The sequence below is a fragment of the Erythranthe guttata genome, chromosome 8 (assembly GCF_056151865.1).
Source record: "Erythranthe guttata isolate IM_541 chromosome 8, IM_541, whole genome shotgun sequence".
Lineage (NCBI taxonomy): Eukaryota > Viridiplantae > Streptophyta > Magnoliopsida > Lamiales > Phrymaceae > Erythranthe > Erythranthe guttata.
The window spans coordinates 404267-424415 of record NC_142540.1 but is presented as its reverse complement, the minus strand read 5'-3'; the positions used below and the strand labels follow the sequence as shown (position 1 = coordinate 424415).

General features: G+C 38.3%; 4 protein-coding genes across 5 annotated transcripts; all 4 read left to right on the top strand.

Moving 5' to 3' along the window:
* The first annotated feature begins 942 nt into the window (after nucleotides 1-942).
* On the top strand, nucleotides 943-4571 carry LOC105969540 (Core-2/I-branching beta-1,6-N-acetylglucosaminyltransferase family protein). Its single transcript, XM_012994313.2, has 11 exons — nucleotides 943-1722; nucleotides 2193-2309; nucleotides 2502-2602; nucleotides 2732-2803; nucleotides 2990-3071; nucleotides 3222-3302; nucleotides 3574-3612; nucleotides 3697-3762; nucleotides 3841-3990; nucleotides 4079-4207; nucleotides 4347-4571. The coding sequence occupies exons 1-11, from the start codon at nucleotides 1492-1494 to the stop codon at nucleotides 4392-4394; spliced, it is 1116 nt and encodes a 371-aa protein (XP_012849767.2). The 5' UTR covers nucleotides 943-1491; the 3' UTR covers nucleotides 4395-4571.
* Nucleotides 4572-6134: 1563 nt separating this feature from the next.
* Nucleotides 6135-9105, top strand: LOC105969550 (galactinol--sucrose galactosyltransferase). Its single transcript, XM_012994324.2, has 4 exons — nucleotides 6135-7567; nucleotides 7689-7866; nucleotides 7966-8333; nucleotides 8427-9105. The coding sequence occupies exons 1-4, from the start codon at nucleotides 6317-6319 to the stop codon at nucleotides 8991-8993; spliced, it is 2364 nt and encodes a 787-aa protein (XP_012849778.2). The 5' UTR covers nucleotides 6135-6316; the 3' UTR covers nucleotides 8994-9105.
* Nucleotides 9106-9454: 349 nt separating this feature from the next.
* LOC105969590 (basic salivary proline-rich-like protein (DUF1421)) lies at nucleotides 9455-12106 on the top strand. The gene is made up of 3 exons (XM_012994366.2): nucleotides 9455-10048; nucleotides 10407-10697; nucleotides 10845-12106. Exons 1-3 carry the CDS (start codon nucleotides 9743-9745, stop codon nucleotides 11919-11921), a joined length of 1674 nt encoding a protein of 557 aa, XP_012849820.2. The 5' UTR covers nucleotides 9455-9742; the 3' UTR covers nucleotides 11922-12106.
* A 1324-nt stretch (nucleotides 12107-13430) lies between these two features.
* LOC105969582 (zinc finger (CCCH-type) family protein / RNA recognition motif (RRM)-containing protein) lies at nucleotides 13431-19990 on the top strand. 2 transcript variants are annotated; one of them, XM_088821434.1, is made up of 6 exons: nucleotides 13669-13882; nucleotides 15079-15172; nucleotides 15426-16308; nucleotides 16949-18145; nucleotides 18569-18880; nucleotides 19234-19990. In XM_088821434.1, exons 3-6 carry the CDS (start codon nucleotides 15535-15537, stop codon nucleotides 19660-19662), a joined length of 2712 nt encoding a protein of 903 aa, XP_088677560.1. In that variant the 5' UTR covers nucleotides 13669-13882; nucleotides 15079-15172; nucleotides 15426-15534; the 3' UTR covers nucleotides 19663-19990. The 2 variants fall into 2 exon arrangements, with proteins under 2 accessions (XP_012849813.2, XP_088677560.1); XM_012994359.2 differs by lacking the exon at nucleotides 15079-15172 and having other exon boundaries at nucleotides 13431-13882.
* The last annotated feature ends 159 nt before the right edge of the window (nucleotides 19991-20149 follow it).

Here is a 20149-nt window from a genome sequence, read left to right as displayed (position 1 = left end):
TTTGTACATAAATTTTAAGTCAACGATCAATTACTAATTAGTATTGCATAAAAAAAATGTAGACAAAGACTCAACTAGTGAAGTTAGGGTACTTCTGCACATGATCCTATGTGCTTAACTAATTAACCCGACTAATCAAAGTCAACAAAATTAAATTTGCATTTTGCAATACTAATAACATTAAAAGTTAGGTGCATAGTGCAGATACATACATTTATTTCATTATTCAGAACAAACAAAATGAGGTGTTATGTGAGCACTTAAAAACAAACGATTTGGTAACATCACCAAACTATGTGACTAATCATTGATGCAACTCCTCACCCTCTCTTTCACCATAACCAATTTAATAGCAACTAACATAAATATCTTCCCGTAAAAAATATCCAATGGTTGGAGCAAGTGAGTATGTGTCAATTGATTCAAATTTGAATCATCTCACTCGGTCGAATTTATCACATATGGTTAGCTACCGTGGTTTACATCTTTCGTATGGTTTGCAAACTACTATACGAGAATATATGTTTATACAGTGCACATATATGCTTGACTGCTGCGGGTTCTTTCATTACCAAAGAAAAGGAAAAGGTTACATAAATAACTATTTTTACATTCCAAAACTAAAAGAGATTCTAATTTGAAAGGATCTTTATTGTTAGCTGTAGCATTGATGCTTGTCATTTATATAACTTACTGAGAGTGTAATTCACCCGATGTAGTATACGAAGAAAACAATTTTGTTAGTTAGTAACAGAAAAATATTCTCATTTATTGTTCATTATTATTTTAGTTTATTTTTTTGGTATACAAGTTAAACTCAATAAACATATCTACTAATTCAAGATAAAAACATCTATCCATGATATTTGGGATAATAACTAAATATGGTTTAAGTGAGACAGTAATTAACAGCGTAATTAGTAATGATAATTAAGGTAGTAGTTATAATTGTAAATGAAGAGTGAGGTGAGAGAGAGAGAGAGAGATCTCCTGCAAAACACGCAAAGGAAGCTGCTGAGTGTACTAGAAAAAGTGGGAGCTGAACTCAGTGCTCTCTCCTACTTCGCACTCATAGATGCTTAATTTCCAAGCCAAGTTTTCTTCTCTCTCTCTTTCTGCATCTCTTTCTCTCTCTTCTGGTAGTTGTCACGGAATTCTCGAGAGATCACTGTACCGGAGCTTCCGATTTTTCTTTTGGCCGTCTTATTTTAGCTCGTGAATCCGTTTGCCACACTGCAAATCCGTGAAATATCACGGAATTCTAGATTTTATGCTGAATTTTGAACTCTCAATCTGGTGGTTTTTGGATCTGTTTGTTTTATCTGCGAGTAATTTAAATACAAACTAAATTGGATTTATGCAGATAGTAGACGAGCCGAAAAATGTAGTCTAGAATGTGGGAGTGATTGATTTTACTGCTAATGCAGTGAAATTTCTGTAAAAAATTGAGAGTTTTCGACTACTTCAAAAAAAGCCCTAAATTTAGAAGGGATGAAGCGGAGGTCGAGTTTGCAGAAATTTCATCACAGATGGAGGAGGAAATTCTTTGCTTTGCTTTTATTTCTGTTTTGTGTAGCAACATTTCTGTTGATGGAAGCGGAGCACAGTAGAATCAAACTGCTGACGTTTATATCTCCGCCTTTACGAAAACCGAAAATCGCTTTCCTTTTCATTGCTCGGAATCGAATTCCACTTGACATTGTTTGGGATGTGTTTTTTCAGGTAATTTTTTTGGTTTCTCTTTACAATTTTGGGTTTGTTTCCTTTGTTAGAACTCATCTTAATACATTTATTGCCTCAATTAAATGTTGCTTTTCTTTGTGGATTTATTGTAGGGTTTTTGCCGGATTGAGACATATAAATTAATTAATTTCCTCTATAGATTAGGAAAAAATATCATTTACTTCTGTGTCAAAGCAGGTTTTATATTTGTATTGCTGGCTACTGGTTTTTTTGTTTGGGGAATACTTATTTCAATGTTGTTTTTACTTATTGTAGCATTGACTCATTTAGCAACTTCTACAGAGATGTGTTCTAAATGGAATCTGCGTGTGTTAAATGTTTGCAAAATTTTGACGAAAGTTTGTATGCAGTGTTCTTTCAGCCTTGTTAGTGGGGCAGATTGTTATATGAATTTGATGTGTTGGTCATCTACATGTGATCATATTGCATTTACTTATGTTGTTTTGCAGGGCGATGCAGAGAACAGATTTTCTATCTACGTTCATTCGAGGCCTGGGTTCTTGTTGAACACCGCAACAACAAGATCGACATTCTTCGTAAATCGTCAAGTTAATGATAGCATACAGGTTTAAATTTGTTTTAAGGATTAAATTTTCTTACGACAACAATTTTCCTTAACTTCCTGTCTGATGCACTCACTCATTAAAACTTCCTTGTACGATATACTTGTCTTAGTTACATTATAACTTCTGATGATAATGAACCGCTGTATATTATCTTGCATTTCAAGTGATGTTTAGCAAATGATGTTTTCTTAGGTAGAGTGGGGAGAAGCAAGCATGATCCAGGCAGAGCGTATTTTGCTTCAACATGCACTTATAGATCCTTTTAATGAGCGGTTTCTTCTCCTCTCAGACAGGTAATTTTAAATATTCTATAATATGCGTTTCGCCTCTCTTTAACTGATAATAGATTTTAATCTTTGAACCCTGCAATTTCCAGTCATAACTTTGTGTTTTAATTTACTTCTCGTTTTTTCTTGTTACAGCTGCATACCTTTGTATAATTTCAGCTACACGTATGACTATATAATGTCTGCCTCAACTAGCTTCGTGGACAGGTATTAAGATGCAACTCATTCTTTCTGATGTAAAGCAGTTTTCTCCGTAATGTCTTCTAACAAAAAATTGCAATATCTGGTTGATTTTTTCTTTCTAAAGAGTTCATACTTATTTGTCTTTACGTAGAAGTTTGTGATGAATTAAATCAACTCATGAATCTGCTATTTGTTCAATCGTGGTACCAGCTTTGCTGATTCAAAAGAAAGTCGTTACAACCCGAGAATGCATCCAGTGATTCATGTTGACAACTGGAGGAAAGGATCTCAGGTAACTTCTAATTTTATTTGGGGTTATATTTTTCCACAGTTAAACTAGTTTGATAGATACCCCCAATATTATAAGGAATATGAAAATGAAAATCGAAGAACTAACAAATAACAAAAAGGGTTGTTTTACTAGCTTGTTTCATTCTTGCAGTGGGTTATTCTGACCAGAAAACATGCTGCAATTGTGGTTGAAGATGAAACCATATTTCCTACATTTCAGTTGCATTGCAAGGCAAGTGTCTTTATCTTACTGATTTTCGTCATTTTGTCGACTAGAGTTAAATGTACTCGCAGTAAATATTTCAAGTCTGGTATATGGTGCCGTAAAATTCAATTACGAACCAGTGCTTACTTACTTTTATCTATGTCGTAGATGTTCGTTCAAACATGCATGCATTCACATGGAGATACACTATATGTGCATATCTTAATGTGTTGCATATATTTTTCGATTACTACTCACATCACTTTACTAACCTGTTCTTTATCCTCTCCGAAAACAGAGAAAGTCTTTACCTGAATTTTGGCGGGACCGTCCATTAGTAAGTGCCCCCTACTCTGTTTTTTTTTTCATTTTTTCTTTTTAAGTTATTTAATTATTTATTTATTATCTTGCTCATGATCAGCCTGCTGATGGATCCAAGGAACATAACTGCATACCAGACGAACATTATGTTCAGACTTTGCTTTCTGTACGTTGATTCTTTTTCAGCCAACCTAAGGAAGCTGTTCGATCAAATATTCATCTGATTATTTACTCTTCTATTCAGCAAAAAGGCCTAAATGAAGAAATTACTCGAAGGTCACTGACTCACAGTTCTTGGGATATCTCTTCTTCGAGAGATAATGAGAGACGAGGATGGCATCCAGCCACTTACAAATTCGGTGATGCCACTCCAATGCTTATCCAATCCATCAAGGTAGGTCGATTTTCTTCTCTCCCTATTTTCCAGATTTCTGCATTTTTATTTTGAATAAAAATCGAACATTCTTTGATAAATTCTCCAGGGTATAGATAACATATATTTCGAGACGGAATACAGAAGAGAATGGTGCACCAGCAAGGGAAAACCGTCTCAATGTTTCCTTTTCGCCAGGAAATTTACACGACCTGCTGCTCTACGGCTTCTTAATATGGTGAGTCCATTCTCTACTTTCTCTCTGCTTCTTTAAGGTACACATTACACAACATATATCGATCATAACATGAATGAATAGAATTTTGCAACGAAAACTTATATTCCGATAAATGAAATGCACTTTTTCTCGACTTCAGTCTGCTTTGGGAGTTTCTGGCGAAGCAACGGGGGGCCTGATATTGTGAATAAACTAGAAAGTCATTACACTAGTAAGATGAATGTTTGTATTAATGTTGTTATTGTTGTGTAATAAAGGTGATCATAGTATTAATAATGTGTTACTTATTTACTTTGAGATGTGGATATTAATATAATTAGTTTATTTGCTCCCTTAATAATTAGAAAATGAGGGGTTACTTATATGTATCGAGTCGAGGCTTTGTTCGGTTACATATATCGGATTACATTTAGTGATGATGATATTCCTAATTATTACTTGAAAGTCAAAACTAGTAACCAAACAATACCTTGAGTAATTACCTCATTCTTACCAACTTCAACTACTCCAAAGTCGAAATCGAGGAAATTTTCGACTTAGGAATTCAAGATCGTATGTAGTATTCAAGGAAGACCCTATTCAAATTATTCTTAAACACGTGATTGCACCTGTGAGCACTCCATTGGCACATCTCTTTTATTAGTATAAACATCAAAATGCAGTATTAATAGGGGTACATGGTCAACAAACCAAGTCACGCCGAACTTATATATTTGTTTGGTTCAAATTTTTACCGAACTTTCAAGATTGTGCTTGAGCTTGGTAATAAGCAAAAGAATCGAGCTCCAACAAGTTTTAATTGAATCGAATACGAATTAATCGAGCTTGAGCTAGACGCTTGATTTTTTTTATTTTTTTCTAATCTAGCTTCAATTCGAGCTGAATTTCATAATTTATCGAACACAAATTTATGGTTAAAAGTTGTTTGCTGAGGTCCAACGGTCACTGGACTTGGACTCGTGGCAGTTATAAAATTCGTTAAAGTCTTACACCCAATTCTCTGATTTCATTTACTTGTCTATTAAGTCTTCCTCGTGGTACTGTGTCTAGCCTCCACGTGGCAACCTCCCTTTTTCTTGTGGTCGGTGGCCTGTGGGGCCCCATTGACTGAGCCACCGCCCCGAATCGCCGATCTAAAAGCCCACGCGCTTTTTGTGGATAAAACGGAAAAAACAGAAAAACGGACCCTTTGTTGGAATTAATTACCAGTGGATAATCCAAAATAATTCGGTTAATTGCTTTTACCTAATTAATCATTTGTTTTTATCTTTTATTTTGAAATTAAATATTCTGTATATATTTTGTATTGGTAAAGAATATAATGATGGATCACTTTATTCGTGTTCCATTTGGATTTAGTGGAAATGATAAGGGTATAAAGTCTTTTAAGGTTGGGTAGGCTGATGCTCTGCATGCATGCATGCATGGCCTTATGGGCAGAATAATTAAGCCAAAAGGGAAATAATATATTTTTTTCTCAAAGAAACCCTAATAAATATATATTTTATTGCAAATAAAATAAATATATAGTACTTAGAAAATGAGTCAACAATATTAGTGCAGGATGGATATTTGATGATCAATTAAGAAATCTTCTCGAGGAAAATGACATTTTGGATAATATTAATTAATATAATTATCCCACGTACTCACTCAAAAATTAATTCTCATTTTCTTTTTCCGCAAAAACCAACCGCCCATCTCTCCTTCCTTTGAACCTTCCAACAATCTTAACATAAGAGAATATATCATTTAAAAAATAAAATAAATTAAGGATACATAAAATAAAATAAAATAATTAGAATTTAGAATCTTAATCAAACAAGTGAAAAAAATATTAATTCATAATAATAAATAAAATAATAATCTACCGTAACATTACTGTTCAACCGTTGCCTATATAAATTCATTACCATTTTCCATCATCAGATCAATGCATCAAAACCAATTCAAGAAAAAACAAGATCACACATTTACAAGAATTTAATTATCTTCATATATAAATAGATTCCTTCATCATCTATATAAACCCCCGTTTGGCCTCTCCTTCTCCACCAAATATAATTAAGTTAACAAGTTTTTCTCCCATAGCTTATTTTCTTTCTTTGAATGGCTCCAAATTTGAGCAAAGGTGCCACAAACGCCGCATTTCTTGTCGATGGATTCACCACCTCGATCGTTAACCTGGATGATGAATCGAACTTCACCGTCAACGACCACGTTTTCCTCTCCGAAGTTCCACCCAACATCACCGCTACCCCATCACCCTACGGCCCCACCGGAGAGAAGGTGGTGCCGCCATCCTCCTCCGCCTCTCCGGGATGCTTCGTTGGGTTCGACACCGAAGTACCGTCCAGCCACCACGTGGTCCCAATCGGGAAGCTCAAGAACATCAAGTTCATGTCCATTTTCAGGTTCAAAGTATGGTGGACCACCCACTGGATCGGGTCAAACGGTTCGGATCTCGAGCGCGAAACCCAAATCGTCATGCTTGACAAATCCAACGATAGCGGAAGACCCTACATCGTCCTACTCCCACTCATCGAGGGCCCATTCCGGGCCTCCCTCCAGCCCGGAACAGACGACTTCATCGACATATGCGTCGAGAGCGGGTCAACAAAAGTCAACGCATCCTCATTCCGGGCCTCGCTCTACATCCAAGCCGGAAATGACCCTTTTACCCTCGTCAAGAACGCCATCAAGGTGGCTCGCCGCCACCTCGGCACATTCAAGCTTCTAGAGGAGAAAACCCCTCCGGGCATCGTCGACAAGTTCGGGTGGTGCACGTGGGACGCATTCTACCTGACCGTCCACCCCCACGGCGTCATGGCGGGGGTGAAAGGTCTGGTCGACGGGGGTTGCCCCCCGGGGCTGGTCCTGATCGACGACGGGTGGCAGTCAATCTGCCACGACGAAGATCCGATCACCTCCGAGGGGATGAACCGGACGTCCGCAGGGGAGCAGATGCCCTGCAGACTCATCCAGTTCCAGGAGAACTACAAGTTCAGGGAGTACGAGAGCCCGAACAAAACGGGCCCCGGCCCGAAATCGGGGATGGGGGCCTTCGTTCGGGATCTCAAGGAGAATTTCAAGAGTGTGGATTATGTGTATGTTTGGCATGCTCTATGTGGGTACTGGGGTGGGCTTAGGCCCAATGTTAAGGGCCTGCCTGAAGCTAAGGTGATTGCCCCCAAATTGACACCTGGACTTGAGACAACTATGGAAGATTTGGCTGTTGACAAGATTGTCAACAATGGTGTTGGCCTGGTCCCACCTGAATTCGTTGACCAAATGTATGAAGGTTTGCACTCACACCTTCAATCTGTCGGGATTGATGGTGTCAAAGTTGATGTCATCCATGTAAGTATTCTTTTTGAGTAAATTACGAAAAAACCCCTAAACTTAGATTAAATTACAAAAACCACCTTCACCTATTTGCTGTAATTATATAATTATTATGTTTGAACACACATGCATACAGTTATTGGAGATGGTGTGTGAGGATTATGGAGGGAGAGTGGAGTTAGCAAGAGCTTACTACAAGGCATTGTCTTCCTCAGTGAAGAACCATTTCAAAGGGAATGGTGTAATTGCCAGCATGGAGCACTGCAACGATTTCATGTTCCTCGGAACCGATGCTATTTCCCTCGGCCGCGTCGGTAATTAATTATTTATCTTAATTAAACACGTTTATTGATTAATGTCTTAATTAATTAATTACAATTACCGAGAGAAATTGATTTAATTTGCGCATGCAGGAGATGACTTCTGGTGCACTGATCCATCCGGCGATCCAAATGGCACGTTCTGGTTGCAGGGTTGCCACATGGTGCACTGCGCCTACAACAGCTTATGGATGGGAAATTTCATCCACCCTGATTGGGACATGTTCCAGTCAACGCACCCTTGCGCGGAGTTCCACGCAGCCTCACGCGCCATCTCCGGTGGGCCCATTTACGTGAGTGACACCGTCGGGAAGCATAATTTCCAGCTGTTGAAGAGCCTGGTTCTCCCCGATGGTTCGATCCTCCGCTGCGACTACTACGCGCTCCCCACGCGCGACTGCCTCTTCGAGGACCCGCTCCACGACGGCGAAACCATGCTCAAAATTTGGAACCTAAATAAGGTCATTTAATTCCGCAATTTGTTTTCATCAAAATTAAAATTCAATTGTGCCCTAGAAAAAAAAAATTACCGATTTGGTTGATGTATATTGCAGTTCACCGGAGTGGTGGGGGCGTTCAACTGCCAAGGCGGCGGATGGAGCCGCGAAGAGAGGCGGAACAAGTGCGCCGCCGAGCATTCCCACCGCGTCTCCTCCGCGGCGGGCCCCGCCGACGTAGAGTGGAAGCACGGCACAAATCCGATCTCCGTCGAAGGAGTCGGAAAATTCGCCATGTACTTTTTCCGAGAGAAGAAGGTGGTGATCTCTAATCCGTCGGACACAATCGCCGTATCTCTGGATCCGTTCAATTTCGAGCTCATCACTGTATCTCCGGTGAAGTTCCTGGCCGGATCTTCCGTGCAGTTCGCTCCAATTGGTCTGGTGAACATGCTGAATACTGGCGGCGCGATTCAGTCGTTGATGTATAACGATGGCGCGGGTACAGTTGAAATTGGAGTGAGAGGAACCGGAGAGATGAGGGTGTTTGCTTCTGAAAAACCGGTGGCGTGTAAAGTGAATGGCAAAAGTGTGAATTTTGTGTATGGAGATGACATGGTTATTACTCAAGTGCCATGGCCGAACACTTCTTCTGGGATTTCTGTCGTTGACTACGTGTTTTGACTTTTCATTACTACTTCCTCAATTTAATATATAAATTGGGGTTTTATATTATTATTATTATTATTTATTACTACATGTATTTCCAAGTAATGAAATATGAATAAGCTTTTATACATCTCAATTTGAATTTTTGGCTTGGTTATGTTCTACTTATTCGGTTACTTGTATTGAATTTCTTTGAATTAAATGAAATTAAATTAATTATTTAATTTTGAATTAGATGGGATTGAATTATTTTCTCTAGCGAGTAAATAATTATTTAACTAGTAATTACGATGTTATTTCAATAGAGCAATAAATAAATATTTTAGATTCACAACAATAAATCCATTAAGGATTTGATAGAAGATTTTTTATTTACTGGGCCAACCCACCGAGTTAGGCTTAAGCACAAAAGAATCTAAAATTGGGCTAAGCCCACACATAACAAAGAGTAGTATCCACAACTTCTCTTCAGTTTGATTCGCTCCAATTCCATCCAATTTCAACTACCACATAGCGACTTTAGTTCAAAAGATAAGGATCGCGAACCGAATGGGAAACCCTCACACTCTTCACCAAGAAGTAAGAGAGAGGACTCCGCCTTCAGCAATCAGCCTACAGTATCGTTCATCGTCGTAATTTTCTCTGAAAAAATCACAATCCAAAAGCAAGCATCTTTCAATCTTCCTTATAAAAATACATACATATTATATATACATACAGTACTTCGCCTCTGTGTATATTCGATTGATCGAGTACTCAGTCAGATGAATAACAATACGACGTCGCAGTATATGGACAAGCAGATCATGGATCTCTCCAATTCTCAGAGCGCCGCCGCTGCTACTGACAACAATGGCGGCGGCAACAGTGACTTCATCGATTTCATGAATCGTCCGCCGGAGAAGAAAGACGACATCGTTCCGAGCTACGAATTCATGCCGATTCGACCCGCTGTCGGATCGTCGTCTCCGAAGGCTGCACGTCCGTCTAATTTTGACTCCGGCGACGACGATGCTCCCCTCAGAACGTGGAATTCCTTAGATTCCAGACCCGGTGCCTCTCCAATCAGAGTATTTCGCTAAACCTCTTGTTAATTTTTTTTTTTTTTTTGCTGAATAAATTTGAGCTCAATAATTGTTTATTATGTGATTTCTGGTTGGATGAATGATTGTAGTGGTTCTATAACGAATAGCTACGGGTGGTTTGATTATTTTCAATATGCTTGGTGTGTATGATAATTCCAATTTTTTTTGGGTAAATCAGATTAGTTTATTTTGTTAAGGTATAGGGGTTAAGATTTTTGTGTTTCTTCTTGGATGGGGACGATGAAATAATGATTAGGATATTGAATTTTGGTATCTGTATAGATTTATATATATTGTCTTATGCGATTTTTTTTGTCTTGTGTTCTTCGTTTTATTTTCCTAGAATTACAATTCTATTGATGCTGATGAGCCTGCCAAGTTTGTTTTGGGGAACAATCACAAGCCTAGCAATGCGTCTTTGGATGCGTCTTTGGTTTCCGAGATTGATAAGACGATGAAGAAGTATATGGACAATTTGACACATGCTGTTGATAACATGAGTGCAAGATTATCTCAGTTGGAAACAAGGACTCGCAACCTCGAACATTCCATTGATGATCTTAAGGTTTCTGTTGGTAATAACCATGGCATCACTGACGGAAAAATGAGACTGTTGGAGAATATCCTTAACGAGGTTTGTGCCTTGTACACCTATTTTATCTTCTCTTTTCTAAATTTTGTGTATTTTGGATCGATTTTAGCCCCTTTGTTTATGACATATTCAAACTGCTTAATTAATCTTCGTCTTGTGTTTGCCTGGTTATCGTAATAATGTGTGCAGGTGCAAGCTGGTGTAGAGCTTATTAGGGATAAACAAGAAGTAGTAGAAGCTCAAGTACAGATTGCTAAAATGCTCAACCCGAAAGTGGAACAAGTTGAAAGCAAGAACGCTGCACATATGGATTCTACTCAGACAGGAGTTCCTTCTCACCAGCAGTACTCTACTGTTTCTCCGGCACAACCACCGCCGCCCAACGCCCCTCCACCACCACCTCCACAGCATAACTTACAGCCTCAAGTTCAGTTTCCCAATCAGTTCCCTCAAAACCAACCACCTTCTATCCCTCAGCGAGAGTCTTATTTCCCATCACCCGGTCAAACCCCCGAAAACCCAAATCAGCAATACCAACTACCTCCACCACCACCCCCACTGCAGCTGCAGCAGCACCATCCCGGCGCACCACCGTCACAGCTACAATACTCTCAGCAGCCACCACCTCCTCAGCCGCAGTACTCTCAGCCGCCACCACCACCTTCTCAACCGCACCCCTCGTTCCCACCTGCTAACCCCTCTCTACCTCAACAACCAATCGGTAATCATCTTCCAGAAGAATCAATGTATGCACCCCCACAGACTTACCCATCGGGAATTCGCCCCCCACCCCCCTCTCAACAATACTATAGCCCCACCAACGTGTATGAGCCTCCATCAACCAAACCTGCCTTAGGATATTCTAGTTCTTTTGGTCCATCATCTGGTCATGGTGATCCATATCCTTACAGCAGCTCTCCATCAAAGTATGGTGGTAATAACTCGCCTGTGAAAGCACAGCATATGGGCCAGAGTGGTGGAAGTGGTTATCCACAGCTACCTACAGCTAGAATATTACCTCAAGCACTGCCGGCAGCCGCCGCAGTAGGTGGTGGTGGTGGTGGTTCTGGGTCTGGTTCAGGTGGTTCTGGGAATAGGGTACCTATTGATGATGTAGTCGACAGAGTAACAAACATGGGATTTCCGAGGGACCAAGTCAGGGCGACGGTGAAAAAGTTGACAGAAAATGGACAAGCGGTTGATCTGAATATAGTCCTCGACAAGTTGATGAATGATGGAGATGGACGAAATTGGTTTGGTCGCTAAATCGAGCTTTTTCTACTGCGTGGTTTGTAGAGATTTAAATTACCCGTTTCTGAGTTAACTCTGCGTGGACAAAGATAATTTCGCGTGTTTTGATTGTCCTGAAATTGGCTTTTACATTTTTTTAGAGATATTTATGAAACCTTGTTCTTGAGTTTGATTATGATTTGCCGATGTGCTTTGTGTTTTGTACTTGTCTATGTTTATATTACCTTTCTTTTCATCCTCACTCCCCACTGTGTAAGTATCCAATGTAAGTTCTTGTGATTATATTCATTTGTCTGTAAAATCGTATATCAATACATTTCGGGTATATATATTTACACAGCCGTGAGCCGTACCACTGTTAATTTGTACTAGTTTTTTGCATGATTATACAGCTGTCATTAAACATTAATCAACACAATTTAAATCTGTAATTTTTGGGTGGTGATATACGCAGGCCAAATTAAACATTCAGGCACTTTTTTACCATGGTTTTTTACCTTTTTACCATAACTATTTACCTTTTGTACTATTCCTACCAAATTAAAAATTAAAAAAAAAAAAAAAAAAAAAAATTAAATTTTGGTGCTCGTGCAAAAACACACGAGCATTTCAACAGTGCTCATCTGATTTCACACGAGCACTGTTGAAATGCTCGCATGTTTTTGCACGAGCATCTTATAATTCTATAAAAAAAATTATATAAAAAAAAAAAAAAAATTTAATCTGCTCGTGTAAAAACACACGAGTGGTTGCAAAGTGCTCGTGTGATTTCACACGAGCACTTTGCAACCACTCGTGTGTTTTTACACGAGCAATTAAAAAAAAAAAAAAAATTAACAAGGCCTGCTCGCGTGAATTTACGCGAGCACTTGGGAAGTGCTCGCGTAAATTCACACGAGCAGGCCAAAGTCCGATTTTTTTCGTTTTTTTTTTCGGATTCGTAATCTACATAACAAGAGGATCGTAAAAACGTAAAAATTACATCCGATCTATTGACGATTTGCACGGGCTTTGCAAAAGAAAATCGAAAGGGTAGAGAGAGTTTTTGAGTTTTTTACCTTTTGTTTTTTGAGAAATGGTAAAAAATGTGCCTGAATGTTTAATTTGTGCCTGCACAAATCATTTCAGGTAATTTTTTTGGATAAAACACTATGATATAATTGGTATGTAATTGTTATATTGGCGTAAACTATGTATAAAATTATCGATCTATAAAACAATATTTAGTTATCAATATTCATGTTTAATTAAGAGTCAACCGTTGACTTAATATAGTTGGTCTTTCTTTTATGAAAAAAATCCCAATTATAAAACTAAAAGAATATCACTAATAATTTTAGGACTTGCGAGTAAATTTCTATTCATTCATCTCCTCAACTAGGATGGATGCCTTTATTTCATCCTCAAATTTATCAAAACCCAAATTCAGGGGGTCAATCTACAATATTACAAAGATAGAAACACCAAACTGCAATTCTTCCCGAAAGACCCTGATATATTTTTTTTCATTTTATTCTATGCTACACCCGATAAAATTTACTGAGTTATTTTCTACTATACATATGTACATGTAATTTTATATAAATCAAAAAAAAGGTAAAAAATTACTCGATGTATTTCATCAAACGTAAGTCCAGTACTCTTCACGATAGAAGAAGGGTACACTTCTCATATTTCATGAAAGTATGGGGTCTCAATATTAATTTATATTTTCCCTATCCAACCCTCCAAATGTAAAACCCCCTTTCAGCTTTTCTTCTCTACATTTCAAATACACAAAACAGACAAATATTCATAAACAACACAGCTGAACACCAGATATATACAAAGAAGGAGAGCAATCGGGAATAATTTCTTTTTTGCGTCTGCTATTAATTGAATCCCCAATAGCTGGGATACTTATAAACTCGACGCATGCTTGCGGATTGAAGAAACACGGAATCAAAACCCTAGAAAGAAAAATCCCATTCTATCAGGTTAGCGTCGACCCCCTTTTCAATTGATTTTGATTTATGAACAACGATAAATTCATTTGAGTTTTTATCATGCTATTAATTAGGCTTTATGAATTGTATGATTGATTTCTGTACATTGTTTCGGAAGAATCTCTGTTTTTTTTTTTTTTTTTCACAATTCATGTTTCTCGCGATTTTGACATGTATGGTTTCGAGAATGTGGAGCATTTAAGTGACAGATGTAATTGAAATACATTTTTTGTTTTCTGCTTTTCCCTTAATGAAAGTTAGCGCCTCACTGAATTTCTAGATGAGTGTGCTTGTGATTGGGATGATTGATTGTACATGCTTCTTCGTTGTGTTTTGATTATATATATATAGGGAACTGATACATATGACATAGGTATTCCTGCCTTACTTACTCGTCAGCTTGCGCACAGTTTGGTTGTTTTTCACAGCTCTGGTTCTGTAATAAGAATTTCTACGTCTTATTCCTATCTAGGATTCTAGCTAAGGGTTTAGTTTTAAGTGTCCAATGCCAGTGATCAAATTAGTTGCTTGGTAGGTGCTTTAAGTGCATTTTAGCTGATTTGGACTTACCGTATGACTGTTATAAGATAATGACTTCCACGTGTGAGATTTGATGAAAATATTGAGATTCTGAAATTGAATGCAGATCACATAAACAGACCGGTGGCAAAAAATGATATGGAAAGCTATTTTCAACTAATAGTGACATGTATGATTATTTGCTTGAAGCCCGTATTCTGCTTGGCTTGAATAATTTCAGTAGTTTATTGATACTTATCCTAGTTAAGGATTAACATACCTCTTTGAATCTGCGAGGGTTTTGAGAGTAGAGAAGTTTGCATCTGCTGTGAGTTCTTATTGTTGACTTCAAATATTTATTGAGAACTGTATCGCTTCCATATGCTAATTGATCCGTTTTAGGATTTATTGGTATATTGGAGAATAAAAAGTACTTTAGAAAGTGTTGCTTCTACATAGAACCCGTTTTCACTTTCTTTCATTTTCTGATACCTATTTCTTGTTAGCTCACCCTTTCTTATTACAAGTGCTTAAAGAGAGCTTTAGTTGTTTGCTTTAATTTGGATAAATGGGTGTAAGTAATCTATCATTTTTTTTCTATAAACTAGGAATCTCATATGTCTCTGTGGTTGGGTTATGAATATTAGTAGTATTTCTGTTCTATGTAGGCGCAACTGCATAAATAAACCAACAAAAAACAAATTAGAAGCATAGTGCTCCTGCTCTCGCATTCCGTCCACGTGAACTTGGGAAAGAATCAAAGTATTGACTGAATTATGGCACTATATACTTTCTTTTCATGTTATGAATATTGAATGAGAACCACCATTTCTTTGGCAGATTAACAGGTGAAATAATTTCAAATTATCTGAATTACTTGCAGTGATTGTATGTCAAAAATTACCAAAAAATTGGAAGTTCTGCTTTGTTATTATTTTTTTCAGATGCCTTGGCCCTGGCAGTTTTCTTTTTATTTATCGACTAAAACCTTTGTTATGGTTTTTGCCTCGTCCAGTACATATCTTGGATACATTCTGCAAGTTAATTTACCCCATCACTGGATAGGATATAGCTTTCAGCACGGCACAACAAATTTGATCTCTCCTGTTCCTTACAAGCATTCCATGGAGCTGAAGGTCACTCCTGAGAAACCAGGGTTTTCATCTTCCGATTTGGCCAGTGATCCTGAGGACAAAGCAATCAGTGAAGGTGAAGATGAGGATGATGATCGTAATCACAAGCATCGCAGACGTGAGGCACTTTCTCAATCTCTGGGGGCTGATCAAGGTTTGACAAGACCATATAGAAAAAGGAATAGGCCCTTTGAAAATGGGTACCCTTACAAAGAAGTAGACCCTCAATCAGGTGAAACCTGGAACAGTTATAATAATGCTTCAGACAGAGACTTCCCCTCAAGGTTTGAGAAGAGACATTCAAACCAGGCCTCATTTTCCATGCCCCATAATGAATTTAACCCAAGACTCGGGGGAAACCAAACATTATCAGGTCAAATTGGCCCTGTTAGGGGTCGAGGAAGGGAACCTTTTCCATGGGGGATTCATGATTCCAGGCTTGGCTTGGTTGATGTTTCATCTCACATTGTTCAGCATGGACCTCTCCCTCCTGCTCTGTTTGCTGGCAGGGGCTTGCCAAGTATTTCTAATGCACAGACATCTTGGAATGCATTTGGACTGGTTCCAGGCTTACCTAATGGCAGGCTTGACTCACTTCACCCACTAGGTTTGCAAGGGGCACTCAGACCAGCTATTAATCCGCCAATGAACATTGGTATTCAGCGGCAACGGTGTCGAGACTTTGAGGAACGTGGTTTTTGCTTAAGGGGGGACATGTGTCCAATGGAACATGGTGTCAATCGTATTGTTATTGAAGATGTACAGGTGTGTGAACTGTACAGATGAGAAATTCTTATTATGTTACTTTCACTTGGTGTTACAGAATGCTTTTGGAGTTATCTAACTGAACTACTACTCGACGTAGATGTTTCACATTTTTTACCTCGGAAAAATCAACATGCATGCAAATGTACTGGAGATAGTATATTTTTATGACAAATTAAATTTGTATGTTTTATCTGCAGATGGGTGATCTATAATGACGCTTTGCGGATAATAGCCTATAAAACATATAACCTCTTTAAGCCTAAGTTCATTGTTGAAATGAAATTTCTCGATCACCAAACTTTATGCTGTCTTAGTTTTTTTTCCTTGTCGTTGAAGGATAAGACTAGAAATATCGCTGAGTTAAAAATTTACGAGGAACTTTGTATTAATAGATTTGGAATTCTTTCATGCTAGTAACCATGCCCTTCTATGTTTGTGGATCTTATGTATCATCAACTTAGGCAACAAATAATGAAGTCTCTTTTAGCAATAAAACTTTGTTCTTTCTTGTAGTTGAATATATTAATACTTGCAAACAGTACTGTGGTTGTGTAGTGACAGCAATTTATTCATACTTCCCTGTTGAGATGGTTATTGGCTGGAACTACTTGATTAACAGCTATTCTGAAAATTGCAGAGCCTTTCACAGTTCAATCTCCCTGTTTCACTTTCTGGCTCACAGCTTCTGGGGATATCTTCTGGACAAGGTGCTTTACCTGTAAATAGCAAAGCTTTTCATGCAAAAAGTAGCAGGCTTGGAATGACTGAAGATGGTTTTGGCCTGGCTGGTGGTGTTGTTGGAGGTTCTATGGTGGGGGCATCTGACGTGTATGATCCAGATCAACCTTTATGGGGAAATAATGGTCCCGAAACTTCAGCAGCAGTCCGAGCACTTAATCAATCAAATGCGCATGACACAGAGTCATTTTTGGAAATGGACCTCTCTGATCAGCAGAACATGGCACCTATTGAAGGATTTAATGATGAGCGTTCACTCCGACATGCCACCAATATTGGATCTCAAAGTTCATCTGTTTGGGGAAGGATAGGTAGTTCAAAGCGTAGTTTAGGAGTAAAGGAAAAAAATGATACAGTTGGAACATCCTCTTCTTATCTTGACCAGGACAGCAAAAGTGAGAAAGAACTAAGTGCTGGTCTTTCGGATGTTCCTCATCAAGGGAAGTGGACAAATGTTGATGGAAACGGTCTATTAGTTAAGAACCATAGTGATCCTGTTCACAGTATTCGTAAACAAACTCCTCAGGCACTTCGTACTCTATGTGTCAGCAGCATTCCTGTGAAAGACAACAAAAGGGAAGCTCTTCTTTCGCACTTTCAGAAATTTGGTCAGGTCATTGACATTCATATTCCTGCAAACAGTGAAAGGGCGTTTGTTCAATTTTCAAGAAGGGAAGAGGCGGAAGCAGCAAAGAAGGCACCAGATGCAGTTATGGGCAATCGATTTATTAAGCTTTGGTGGGCAAATCGAGACAATATTCCTGATGATGGGATGAGTGGCACCGCTAATGTGCCAATTACTCGCCGTGGAACGGCAAATAATCCTGCTATTTCTCATCCATTTGTTCTTGATAAAGGAAAGGGAAGTCCTCATCCTGCAAGTGGCAAAGATGGCAACGGCCATCCGTCTGTTTCTCAGCAGTCGGTTTATGATCATTCCAAGCTTGTGGTTGCTAATGGTCCTAAAGCCCCCCCACTACAACAGAAGAAATTGGAGAATTTAGAGCTTTTGAAGGAAGAACTTCGTAAGAAGCAGGAAATGCTTGACCAGAAACGAAATGAGTTCCGGCGCCAGTTAGACAAACTTGAAAAACAAGTAATTCTCAAAATTTCTTCATTTGTATTATGCTAGAAATTTTTTTTTGAGCGATTATTCTTTTGATCCTCAGGGTTAAATCTGCACATATTATATCTCCTTTTAAACACCCGAACCAGTGGGGTCTGTGGGATAAAGGGAAAGTGATATGAACATTATATTTCATATTAATTCTGCACTATCAGTTGATTTGAACACCTGACACCTGCTTATATAGAGGTTTGGTATGGATTTGTATGCTAGTTACTAACTGAAACAGTGGGGTCTGTGGGATAAATGGGAAGTGATTTGAACATTATATGTGCCATTTTGCCCCATTCTTTAGCTTTCTTCACTATTTTAAATTAAAGCAGAAGTAAAAAAATAACATAAACTCAGCTTCATTCAAGTTTTAGCGACCCTTAAGTTTTCATCCTTTTGCAGGCTGTAGGCCCCAACGATGTGACGGCATCAGATCTGACCCCAAAAAAGCTTAAAGGTGAAACACCATCTAATCATGCGAAAGCTGAAACTCCCAAGTCATTACCAAGAGATAACATGAAGAATGCGAATGCCATTTCTACTGAACATACATCCAATTCAAATCCAACCATGAAGGTCCAGGAACCTTCGAAACCTTCATTGCATCCACCGACATCTGTAGGGCCACCACCTCTTACAGTAAACAGATTCAAACTGGACAATCGGCCCACAGCATTCAGAATCATTCCTCCATTACCAGCTGGCCTTGAAAACGTAAGTTTCTTATTTATTTTGTCTTTCCACATACCTTGTCATTTTCTCCTCGTATGACATTTTTCTGTATTAACCCAGTCTGTTGTAATGGCTATTTTACGTGCATGCACCTATATTTGCCTCTTATGCCATAAATGCCTTGCATATTATTTATCCTTCATTAATTTTGATGGATGTGTGGGGAAAAAGTGTAGGATTTTTCGAGACCTATTCTTGATGTGTTTGTTGGTGCTAGAATTTTACGAACTTGGGAAATTGGATATTATGTCTTCAGTTAGTTTTGCATGAATCCGGCTTTACTCTTTATAATGATAATTATTTAATATTAACAAAATTGAGTGTATGTTTACTAGGTTGCTGCTTTGGAGGAGCACTTCTCTACTTACGGTGATATTTCTTCGGTGGAACTTGAAGAGTCAGAACTTCAAGGGACTAGCAATGCTTCAGCATCCTCCGATACTTCTTCAGCTCGTGTTTGCTTTACAACAAGACGGTTTGCTGAGAAGGCATTCTTGCATGGTAAATCATGGCAAGGTCACAAATTGCAGTTTATGTGGCTCACGTCTAATAACGAAGGTGCTCGGCCAGTAAATGTTTCAGTTGCTTCTAAAATATCATCAAATGCTACTACTAACGTTAAGCCTGTCGGAGAAGATGCACCCATCGATAAAAATCAGAAAAAATCTTCCTTAGAAGCTGGGGAACCTGTAGAAGCTGATTCAGAATCTGTTGAGCAGGACATAGATTCTAAATCTATTTCGACCGAAAAACAGCTTTCTTGAAGTTCTTGTCCCTGATGCTGCTTCTAGCTGTACAGTGAGGTAAAAGTGATGTCAGATTAAAATATAATTATATGTTTTGTTAGATGGTGCTAAATTCTAGCTACGAAAACATTTTTTCTCATTTTTGAGATGTGTGGGGAGATATCTATAACTTTCGACTGTTAGCCATAGTGAGTGCAACATGTAATTCATTGTGTTTCGATATAGATATTTTTAGTATAGTTACACTTCCAACTTTTTTTTATTTGTTCTTTTTTGTTTTAAAGGATGTACCTTGGAACATTTGGGCTTCTCCATGCCCTTTCTTTTTACTGTGATATTGTTTAAATAACTTCTATTTGTTAATTGCGAGTTCAAATGACATAATTGCCCCATAATAACCAGTTGACTGAATTGCAGAAACTACTCAGTTCTATGTGATTTCCCTAATTGATTAAAAAAGACTCCATAATTTTTTTAAAAATTAAATCAATTGTAGGATATTTAT